Source organism: Rattus rattus, chromosome 5, assembly GCF_011064425.1.
Source record: "Rattus rattus isolate New Zealand chromosome 5, Rrattus_CSIRO_v1, whole genome shotgun sequence".
Lineage (NCBI taxonomy): Eukaryota > Metazoa > Chordata > Mammalia > Rodentia > Muridae > Rattus > Rattus rattus.
The window spans coordinates 30,972,721-30,985,092 of NC_046158.1; the positions used below are offsets into that span (position 1 = coordinate 30,972,721).

The 12,372-nt window shown below is 34.9% G+C and overlaps 1 protein-coding gene across 2 annotated transcripts in view; it reads left to right on the forward strand.

Annotated features, from left to right (window-relative positions):
- Positions 1 to 11,656, forward strand: part of Arl6ip6 (ADP ribosylation factor like GTPase 6 interacting protein 6) — a 29,645-nt gene extending 17,989 nt beyond the window's left edge. The window contains exon 4 of one of the 2 annotated variants that reach the window (XM_032903299.1): positions 11,276 to 11,656. In XM_032903299.1, coding sequence (XP_032759190.1) covers positions 11,276 to 11,456 — 181 coding nt within the window. In that variant the 3' untranslated portion in view covers positions 11,457 to 11,656. Of the gene's footprint in view, positions 1 to 8,935; positions 10,075 to 11,275 lie in introns of those variants that run through there. The other variant, XM_032903300.1, reaches the window with a different exon arrangement.
- The last annotated feature ends 716 nt before the right edge of the window (positions 11,657 to 12,372 follow it).

Genomic DNA, 12,372 nt, shown 5'->3' on the forward strand with positions numbered 1-12,372 from the left:
CTAAACTTCAAGTTTTAAGCCTGATACAAAGTTATGTGAAAAGAAGTGTATCTTTGGGTAGCAAGATGGCTCAGCAGGTTAAAGGCTTCCTGCCAAGCCTGGTGGCCTGTGATTGATCCTCTGGAAGGAGAGAATCCCTCACAGGTCGTCTTCCACCTTGACTTTTATATTTATACCATGGCATACACCTCTCCCTTCAACTAAATAATGTAATTTTATAATTTTACGGTTTTGTTATATCATGTATTTGAATCTAAAGCTTAGATTGTTGAATAACTTAGTAAGAAATTGATTTTATGGGGTTGGGGATTTAGCTCAGTGGTAGAGCGCTTCCTAGCAAGCACAAGGCCCTGGGTTTGATCCCCAGCTCCAAAAAATAGAAAAAGAAAAAAAAAAAAAGAAATTGATTTTATATTAAAGATTTTCTGAGTAACACTGAAGAAATGACATTCTGTGGTGTGGAGACTACTTCAGCTCTTGTAAATAAATCTTTGGCCACCTTCTATAGTAATAGCTCAACTTGAATCTCACAACTAAAAAGGAGCCAATTTGACAGTGGCTTACTTCCTTTATTAAGAATTATTTAGCATTCACAAGACTGAGGTAGGAGTCCTGCCATGAGTTCAGAGCTGGGCTGGGTTACATAGTAAGTTCTGCGGGAGCCTGGAAGGAGATCCTAATGATCTTCTCCTTGTGCAGTTTAACCTTGACTATCTTTGTTTACAATATGAACATTTGTTAAAAGGCAGAGACTTCAAATGTTCCTAGGTCACTTTTTTAAGTCTGCTTATGTCATTCCTCAAACTTTGAGGCCATTTGGAGTTAATAAGTCAAGAAAAGGTGTTATAACTTGACTCATAGTATTTATGCCTCAGATGCATCTTGAATTTATTTCCCAGAATGAGGCAAATCAGAACACATACACTCATTTTATAGAAATCACAAATTCAGTCCTATATTTTTAGAAATTTGCTTTTCAGTTATATTACTGGTTGTTTTATTGTTTATTTTTGATAAGAGATTAATAGTCAAAACAAACCTTATAGTTGTGAGATTAACAATTTCTAAAATTGCTATAAGGTTAAAGAATGGTTTGATCTTCCCACAAACCTATTTAAAATACAGTCTACAGAATTAGCTAGCCAATCTGTAATATTTCAGTTTTGAGATACAAACCAATGAGTATCTGTTGCTTTTCTGACATTGTTGTCTTTTGTTGTTGTTGTTGTAAATAATTGGGTTACTCATCTTTCTATTGCACTGTCAGCCACAGATATTTCATACATACCTTAGTTTCACAAAGTACATTTTAAATTTTATTAACCTTAGAATTATGCATGCCTCATATTTTTAAATGCATTGTATTAAGTGTGACTTAGAATCTGCAGCTTGGGTGTTTCAAAAGAACAAGGTTTTTAAAAATTACTTTATTAACTTATTTTTATAATTTTATTAAAATGTGATACTTTTACATGCTTGACTTCCTCTGGAAAGCATTCTGTAAGTAAGTAGAGCTGAGATAGTTGGATTTTCATGTGATTTTTGGTTGAATGTTGTTATTGGTATTGGGAGCAAAGAGTAGAATATCAAATATAAATTTCCTGGCGAATTCTAGATTTTAGGGTTGGCATCCCATGTTACTATACTTTTCTATATACCCTTGAGGCTTTGTTTTAAATGTGTTACTAGGATTATTCTGTACCTTCTCATTGCTCTTCACATTATAGTTAGGAAAATATATAATGAGTAATGGAGCATTATAGGAAAATGTGGGTTCTCTTAGGCAGTAATATAAATCTTGTAGATTAAGAAAAGTGGATGATTTTGTATTTAAACTAGAAATTTCTTTTCCAAGCACACTAGATGTAACATTGATTACAATGAATTAACTCTATCCTCTTTTGTACAACTTTTGGAAAGCTGCTTCTTTGATGATTCAGATTTGATTATCATGAACTAATGGAACAGATGGCTAATTGCAGTAGGAGGAAAAAAAAACTACTGACAAAAGAAGTAGATCATGGACTTAGCTTTGACATCTGAGTGTCATGAAGTTTCTAACTAGGGACTGTTTGGAGCCGCCAGTTGCAATGAGTAGATTAACAGCTATATTGGTGGTAGCATAATGTGGCTTCTGGAAGAGCCATATGCATGTCTTATGGAATATATACTTTTACTCCTGCATGAAGCTATTGTATAGATGAAATAAATCCTTTAAGAAATTACACTAACATTCCTAGCTTCCTTGTTTCATAACATGATCTAGCTGATTGTTTGCTTTGCACTTGTTTGCTATTGTACTTGGTGCGCTGTTAATGTATTTGCTTGTGAGTTTTAAAAAGCCCAGGCAGCACTGAGAATACTGAGTCTATTCGAACCACTTTTTGTGTGTTCAGTAACTGTCTTAGTTATGGTTTCTATTGCTGTGGGGCTGGCTTACAGATTGAGAGGTTTAGTTCATTCTCATCCTGGTGTGAAGCAATGCAGCGTACAGCAGACATGGTGCTGGAGAGGTAGCCGAGAATCATACATTTGATCACAGGCAACAGAAAGAAAGTGACACTGGGCCTTGTTTGAGCTTCTGAAACATCAACGCTCACTGCCAGTGAAGCACTTCCTCTAACAAGGCCACTCCTTCAATAATGTCACCCTGTATGAGTCTATGAGAACCATTTTTATTCATATTACCACAATATTTATAAATTATAAGAAACAGCTATTATAATAGAAAGTGTTTTGAAGTCAGGAGGTGCTTTTAAGTCCAGCTTATGCTATATACTCCACATAAAATCTTGATCTACTCAGTCAGCAGTTAATATAAGTTACTGCTTAAATCAACAGATGATGGCTAAGGAGATTGCCCAGCAATTAAGACTGCTTACTGCTTTTTCAAAGGATCAGGGATCCATTCCCAGCACTCACATTTAGTAGCCCACAACTGCCTAGAACTCTAGCTCCAGGGGTTGCCATTGTGTCTGGAAAATTATATAGTCTTAAGGATAAGGCATGCTTCTTTAAATTACATGTTAAAAAGCAATAATTCACATCTTAAGATACAACTATTAACATTTTCTGAAATTTTGTGCTTTAATGGCTAGTGGTAGAGCACTTAGGAGGTCCACTAAGGGCTATGGACTAGGAGCAGCAGGAAAACTTAGAATATATTGGTTTAGAACTTTTATTACACATTGATTTTTACACACTTACATACTTTAATCATTTTAGATTACTTAGAATACATAATAAAATATAAATGCTATATTTGTTTAGGGACTGATGACAAGAGAAAAATGTCTACATGTTTGAGTATTTTGGACTGAAGATTGGTAAAACATGGAAGGGTGATATGGAGACATGGAAGATCTATTATAATTGAAATGGTATTCAGTGTTCTTGTTTGTTTGTTTTTGTTTTGTTTTTTAGGGGGGTTCTTGTTTGTTTGAATTTTAAGTTTAAAGTAAGACTCTGTACTATCTGGTAAGGTTTCTTTGGCTAATAGCTTCACATAGCTTCAATAATACGAGAAATAAAAGCTAGTTCAGATAGTCTGAAAAAGTAGATTAGTGAGAAGTGGTTTATCCCCTACCCTGCTGAACTAGTTAGACGAGAAATAAGTTACCAGTCGACTTATAATATGAACCTTAACCCAGTGCGGATAGTTTAGAGAACTATCTGCTTAAAGCAAAGTCATTTTGCAATGACGATACCATTTTAAATTGCAAAAGTTCTGCCCTAAATTTTTCTCTTGTTAGGTGAGAATATATGTGAAGGAAGGAAAGTGTAAGAGTAAATAAGGTATAAAAATCAAGATTCCAAGAGAATTGAATCTCATGTTCATCTCTGTAGCATAGGGGTTCACTTCAGATGAACTAAGTCTTAATAAAAACAGTAAGTTGCCTAAATTATGAAAAGAGGCTGACTTAAGACTGGTATTCTTATTCTTTGTTTTTTTAAGTAATTTATTTGGAAATTTGGGTAATTGTTTATTCAGTGCCTTGATTTCTGGTTCCTTAAATTGCTAGTTACTGAATTTTAGTGTTCCATTTATAAAAAATAATAAAGCTAATTCTACATTTATTTTAGTTATTACTATTAAGCATTAATAAAAATATATTAATAGAAATTACCTTCAATATAAAATCTGGGTGGAAATATATGCTCACTAGTAAATTTTACATATTTCATTTGTGTGTGCCCAGATATGACCACACATACCGTGGTATGTAATTGTAGGTTCACAGACAACTTGGAGGAGTCCATTCTCTTCCTGCTTCGTGTAGAACTGTGAGTTGAATTTAAGTTGTCAGGTTTGGAGGCAATTCATGTCACTAGCTCTCTCTAGTGAATTTCGATGAGAAGAATGATCTTGAATAAGCAGGACAAGAATAATACAAAGTAAGATCATATACGTTTTATAGGCCAGTAATGGTATTGTAATCTACCTCCTAGATTTATTTGTAGGTTATTTAGATCGATGTGGTTTAGGGTTAGGTGTTTGTTTAAAAGGAAGAAAGAAGTAGAGAGTAGTAAGTGAGCGTTCTTTTTCATGCTGTATAGCTAACATTTATTTGCTATGCAACAGATATGTAGTCTTCACAGCACCTTTGTTAAGGTAAATTTGTTGTCAATTTTATAGAGGAAATTGAAGGCCAAAGAGATCAGACAACTTTTCTATCTTTAAACCCCTTGTAAGAGGTCCTCAAACCCATGTCTGACTCGAGAGTTTGACTCATACCGCTGGTGAGAACCACATGAGCCCTTCATTTTGTTGTGTCTGTATTGTTGGAAAAGATTTCTTTGAAACTAGACTAAGATAGTTTCCTTTGTACAACTCATCTTCTAACATGGACGTTGTCCTATTATAATGAACCTTTCTTTGTAACTATTTTCAGTCATTTTATTCTATTTGAGCAGCATTTCCCATTTATTTCCATTTTCAGAAATGTAGTGAGAAATATATCTAAGCCTGATAAAATCTACATTTAGGGTCCTAACTTGAAAAACAGTTTGCTTCTGTCTATTCTGTCTTATTATATGATCAAATGAACAATCATGTAAAGTTTTTTAACTAATAAGTTAACTTATTAATTTTTATTATATTATTGGATTTCCTTGATTGGTTCTTTGAGAATAAAATATGTGTTTAAATCCCTATAACATTGTTTCACTTTAAATATCAATAAGATTGGTAAGTAACCTTTTAATTGATAGAAAAAAAAAACACCTGTACACAAGTATGTAATCTCTTTGAAGTATTTTCCTATTCTGTCTACCTGAAATAGTCATAGAAGTTTACAATTACAAAGGATCCTACATTAATATAATTGTGTCTTCTAGTTGATAACCACAAAGTCTTTTTTAAACACTTTCTTTTTTTTTTTTATTGGATTTTTTTTAAACACTTTCTTATAAAATTTTTTTTCATTGCTCTTTTCCTTTCTCTTGAAACAAATTCCATATCCTCCCCTGTTCCCTACCACCAAGTTCATGGCACTCTTTCTAAAGAAAAAGTTGCAATAAGAAAAAAAGTGCAGGGAAAACATAGAATCCATTTGTGTTGGCCTCATCATGGGGTCTGTCCCATAGTGTGGTTGTTATACCCACTGTCTTAGTTACTTTTCTACTGCTGTGATGAAACCATGACCAAGTCTGGAATTAATTAAAATCCAAGTTAATGGGTTCACTTGTAAGATTTTCTTCTTAGTTAAATCACTTGAAGTAGGATGTGCCACCTTTAATATGGGCCATATCCTCTTCTGTAGCCTATATAAAGGAAAGAAGCTGCCTCTTTTTGCTTGTTTGCTCTTGGTCTCTCTAGCAAATCCATCCCTTCACTAGCATTAGAGCTTCCTCCTTTGGGACTCTAGCATATACTGAAGACCAGCGGAGACATGCATACTTGTGGACTCAACAACTACTGGATTTTTAGACCTGTTTTTGGCACACAGTCATTGTTGGACTAGCTGGACCACAGTCTAAATCATTTTAAGAAATCAGTGTTGGTGTTATAATGAATGTGCAGATATTCACTCTGTAAGTTCTGTTTCTCTAGAGAACCCTAACTAATATAGGAGTAAAGGAGGGGTTTTTTGCTTACGATTGTGAGTCACAGTTCATGGAGGGAAGCCAACGCAGGTCTCAGCAGGAACCTGGGAGCAGAAGCTGATGTAAAGGCCATGAAGGAGTGCTACTTACTAGCTTGCTCCTTAGGGCTTGCTCAGTTTACCTTTTTATAGAACCCAGGACCATCAGTGTAGAGGTGATTGGGCTGCGCCCTCCCACATCAGTGACTAATTAAGAAATGCCCTAAGGGCTGACATATAGCCTGATCTTATGAAGGCATTTCCATCATCTCAGGTGACTGTCTTGTGTCAAGTTCACATAAAACTAGCCAACATACCCAGTGGCAGTATTGGAGAAAACTTGTTTTCCTTTTGCCAGCAGTATCAGTATATCTTTTTAGTTAAGGGTGGTCCACTTTCCCTTCTCAGCACTGAGATTTTGTGTAGTTTGAACTTGTGCAGTTCTGCGTGTGCTTTCAGTCTTTGTGAGTTCACCTTTCTCAGTCCTATTGTGTCTATATGAAAGATGCTGATTCTGTAGAGTTAGCCATCATCTCTTTCTATTAAAACCTTTCTGCGTTCTCTTCCATGTAGATCTCTGAGCCTTAAGCGTTTTGGTAAAGACAACCCATTTAAGGATGTGTACTCAAGTCTCATTGTTTAGTTGTGAATGTCTCTGTTAATTCCCATCTACGACAAGTAGAGACTTCTCTGATGATGGTTAAGGGACACTCTGGTTTATGGGTATTGCGTATATTTTCAGGAGTCATTTTATTGCTCTGTTTCTTTAACAGAATAATAGTAGTAGGTTTTCCCTAGGTCCATGATTTACTAGTCTTGGACAGTATAGAGTGAGGTTTTGCAGATCTGTGGAGTCACAAAGACCAAGAGAGGGGGCAGGAAGAAAGGCTGGAAGAGAATGAAATGAAATCTTGAGTTCTACTTCTGGTTCTGTTCTTTTCTTCATACACCATACTGCTTCTTTTTTTTTTTTATTTTAAAACTTGCCATGTTTCTTAAATTTGACAAATCAAAACTTGTATCATTAAGGAAACTTGACATTATTCACAATTTTTTTTTTTTTTTTTTTTTTTTTTGCTCTTTTCTTTTAATTTTCTATTTGGTACTCAAAAGCTTTTTTTTTGAGAGATAGGGTATAGCTTAGTTCTCGGAGTGATTGCTTACCATTCATGGGGCCTTGGGTTTGGAATCCCAGCACTGGCTGCATAAATTGGGTGTGGTGTGTGTGGTGGTGTACTTTGGAGGTAGAGGTAGAGGAATCAGGAGTTCAGAGTCATCCCCACTGTGTAGCTATAGTAGGCTGAGACTCGGATAGGAGGCCTTCATCCTCTTTCCTGTCCTCTTCTTCAATCTCTTCAGATTTACCCCTCCTCTCCCAGCCTGTCTCTACTCCTTTGGTACTCCACATCTTAGTGAAGACCCAGGATCCCCCTAGTTTAGTTCTCTCTGGCAGCCCCTTACAGCCTCTCCTGGTAGCCGTCTCCATCCCTCTGTGACTCACTCCAGACCTGTAGACTAGCTCTGTACTAGGGAATCCACAGCTGGGACTCACACAGCCAGCTGCCACAGTTCCCTTTCTGGCAATATTTGAGTACATCCTTCATTTCGTTTTCTTTTTACATTTATTGTTTGTTTTCTTGTTTATGTTAGTTTGGCTTCAGGGGACAACTTGGATTCTGTGAATCAAACTCTGTTCATCAAACAGATGAACATGGCAAGCACTTTTACCCAACTAGCCACTTTGTGGGCTCTTTTATTATCTATGTGTGTATGCATTTGTGTACAAATACCATAGCACATGTGTGGATGTCAGAATGTACCTTTTGTGACTCTCCTGCCATGGTTACAAGTAGTAAACTCAGGTTAAGCTTATGTACTGCTGAGCTATCTTGCCAGCTCCTTTTTAAGAACATGCCATTCTACTACAGTAGTAAAAACAGCATCGTTTCTATGTAGTTAATGGGATACTTAGAAAAATACAAGCAAAACTCTTATAAAAAGCAAGTGTCAGGAAAAAATCACATGTACATACGTTTTGTGAAGTAGTTGAAACACAGTAATTATAAGAGGTATTTCTTTGCTGTCATTAGAAACTTGTTGGAAGCTACTACAGTTAAACAACCATATTAGCTCACATTTGTGTCTAACTCATTCACATAGGCTCAAAGGAATAGCTTTCTATAACTGGGAAAAAAATATATGATCAGGCTAAATACTTGGAATAATATGTATTTTAAGTTAGTGCTAAGTAAAAATGAGAACAGGGAAGTGCTATTAGTGGAAGACTTGCTTGTAATGTAACATTATGTTATTGCTACACACAGTGCAAAGCAGTTTTAAAAAATGGGGATCAAGTTCAGCACTTTGTACTAATAAAGTTATTCATATATAATTAACCAGGAAATCAGAACTTTTTTTCTTAGTTTTCAAGATTTGTTATGTGTTTGTGTATGTGCATGTGGTGTGTGTGTGTGTGTGTGTGTGTGTGCCATTTGTGCCTTCTGTTCAGGTGCCTATGGATGCTCTGGGGCTGGTATTATAGGCAATAATGAGCCACCCAATTTGGATGCTGGGCAGTCAGTCCTCTGGGAGAGCAGGAAGCTCTCTTAACCACTGAACCACCCCATCAGTCCCTAGCAGGATTTTTTTAAAGAGAATTTAAGATTTATAATTCTGTACTATTCCTGCAAGTGTCCAGTATTTTTAAACTTATACATTAATGTATAAAACATTAGGAAAACTCATTGTGATACCTTAAGTATTTACTGGTTTTACTTTAGATCTTACTAGTTTTCTCATAGCAAATTACATTTGTTTGTTTTTGTTTTTTATTTGTTTTTCCTGTTTTCTAGGAAACTGACTGGACATTCTTTCCACATGGGCTACAGCATGGCAATTCTGAATGGTGTTGTAGCTGCTCTCACTGTGGCATGGTGCCTTATGTAAACCCACACTAGAACAACATTGTTGGTGAAAGTCATGATTGTTTTTGAAGTAACAGAAATGAAATTGCCTACTCAGAAGACTGAGAAATGTGATTCAGATACATACTATCATCATCATTATGGAAGACCTTATAGAGGCCATTTCTTAAATCTATAAGATGTTTACTTCATCTTTTTTACTTTTGTGTAGTTTATATCTGTTACAGAAATTATTTCAATGGAAATCAAACATGGAAACTTGAATACAGGACAATGCCTACCTTTCTATGCACATTTTGCTTTTTACTAACATTAATATTACTGGTTGAGGTAGAAATATTTATATACTACATTAAGAAAACAGTACTGAGGCCAAGTGTATTAGCAAGACCTTCAAGCCCAGCGTTTTGGAGAGAGAAGCAGGTTCTGTGGGTTCAAAGTTAGCCTGTAGCTGCACAATGAGATCATTTCAAGAAAAAGAAGAAAGAAAACAATTTCTATTCTTTGAGACTTTGTAGAAGCTACATAAATCAGAGTTTTTGATAATCAATAGAATGCATATGTGCACTTATATTTTTGTGGTGTATACTTAGGGGTTTTATATATTTTTATAATATTAAATTTGTTTTTAAAATGATTACATTTATACCTATATGGTTGTAAATTTTATTTCTTAGCTGGTGTAAACCTGTCCTTTAGTATTTTGTCTCTTTTTAAAAAGCATTAAAGTACATTGACTTGAATTTAAGATTAAGTAAATTTATTTTTTAACAAAAAGATACTACAAATTCAGGGTAAACTATTTGTTGTTATAATGTTAAGAAATTTGATTTCTATTTTCCACAATTAAAAGTATTTATTTTGATGTATATATTAGGGGAGCAAAACTTGTACTATTTTGTTTTTGGTAAATGAAAACCTAAAAATGTTGTATGTAGAAATGTTTGAACTTGTGTATTTTTAATCTCAATTTAGTTGCCAAAGTAGAAAAAGTATTTTGATGCTCTGTATGTGTACATATAATTAAACTGTAATATGTATGTTGTAATATATTATACATACTGTAATTGTCATGGCAAGTTTTTTTGTTACTTTCATAGTAATTAAGCTTTAAATGTTTTCTGTCTTGCTTGAGAGTTAAGTGTTTAGAAAGTCACGTCAGTTTTAGAAAGTTGAATGACATACACAGCTGTTTTTCCTGGCTGTAGAAAAACTTAGATTAGGAAAACATTGTGTAATCAACGTGTATTCTAGCTAAGAGGCAAATGAGTGTGTTTAGAACCCTACATAAGGGTTCTAAAACTCTTGATGTTTTCTCTAGATTCTCAAAAAAAAATTAGAAGTGGCTAATAATGTTCCAATTGAAGTGAGAGATGAAGAGGGGCATAGATAGGGTCTTATTAAATACCAGTCCCATGACTTACTACTCCTACTAGTTACGCTTGTTACAATGGTTCTGTGGTTGTTGTTTATTGGCTTTTCCATACAATCTATTTTGACTTTATTCTTTTCACACATGCCCTACCCTCAACTCTTCCTATATTGTCTCCTTTCCCACCACCCCTAACCCATCCAAGTTCATGTTCTATCTTTCAGGGGGGAAAGGAAATCTGTTGTTTGTTTGTCTGAATGACTGTTCTTTTGCTCTCAGCCATTTTACCTTCTTCTACTTAAAGCACCCATATTACAAAGATATGTTCAAACTGTAAAACTACTTTATCTCCTCTCTACCTGTGTAAAGCACCATTATCACCCCAATTTGAATGGCTCCTTCCAAATTTTTTGTGTATAGTGGCAAGATTAAAGTTATAGTCAATTTTTCAGACACAAGGTAGCCTCACTTATAATGAAGATACACAGGAAATATAATACACTATTTCTCTAGAATACTATGTAATCCTTTGGAATATGTCTCTTCATTTTCTACACCTAATGTTGGGTTTCAGTATAAACCATGTATGAGGAAAGTGATGGCCCGAGGTTACTTGTCTTAGACCAAGCTCTCTCCTGTCCATAGCAACTGCAGTAAGAATAGAGGGATGTTATTCAAATCAGCCAATTTATCAGTTTGAAGCTAAGCTCTTGAACCTGGGAGACAGGATCCCAGGAAATGCTGGCAACCATGTGAACTAAGCTTAGTACAAAAGTTGAGGTGAACACTGCTAATGATAATCTCCTCTTTCTTGAAAACCTGTCATTCTCAAAACTCAGGTACAATGTTTCCATACATTTGTTTCTGCTGTTTACTTAGTCTTTTGTCATCTGCAAAATGAAGATGGAGTCACCTAACAGTTGGAATTATCCATATCCATTAGATGCCAGGCCATCAGTGTACCTATGGCTGATAATCTGTCTCCAAGACTTCAAAGGAGATATTAGTATAAAGCCAGCTTCTGAGTTTAGTGCTTCATCAGAAATTTCGTTCCAAATTGAGTTAGGGATCCTTTAAATGCTGCCACAGTTTTGTACTATCAAAAATTAGTCTCTAGTTATATATTAAGTCTAATATTCAATGTATTAGTTTCCCAGTATCTTTACCTGCTAAGTGGAAAAAAATACTAAACCAAGACATTTTAAACTGAAAACAGTGCAACAGTGTAAGACCTGGATAAGACACTTAATATAATTTGTAATTTCAAGTATATCAAGTATAACGAGCTGAAAACTAATGAACTACTAATATCAAGAATTAACAGAATTTCAGAGTAAACCTTTTGTATACATAAAAACCAGAAAGACTGGAAATGCAAAGATATTACTAATCAGTGTAGAATGGAATTATATATGTGTATATATAATGTGTGTGTGTGTGTGTGTGTGTGTGTGTGTGTGTGTGTACAGACACACACACTATCAAATACTAAAAAGAGTTCTTTGAAAAATAGAACTCTGGTTAATTATATTTAAAAGGTTTTCAGTGTATTTTTACATTTCTGTTAACTTTCTTGACATATTTATTAGAATCCTATATCTCAAGTAAAACCACCTGACCCTGGGAAATAAGGTTTAATTGACATATCTAGTTGCCTAGGACCCAAGATGGTCGAAGGTAAAGCATAAAAATACATAAGTAGTCAAACACAATGTGCTCACTCACTAACCCATGGATGCAAGCCTGATAACCTCAGGTAGTGGACAACATAAACTGTACTTATCTTCCTGGAAAGGGAAGCAAAGGCCTTTAAAAACAGTTTTCAAGGTTTGTTGTATTTGGTTTGGTTTGGTTCTTTGTTTTCAGCTTACCCAGTCTGCTAGATACTTGGAAGCATTCAGTTTAATGCTGTTTCTCTTGGAAGTCTTGGAACACCCTGGCTTTTTCAGTCAGTTTTTCTGGATGTTCCAAACAATGGATTGATATTGATAGA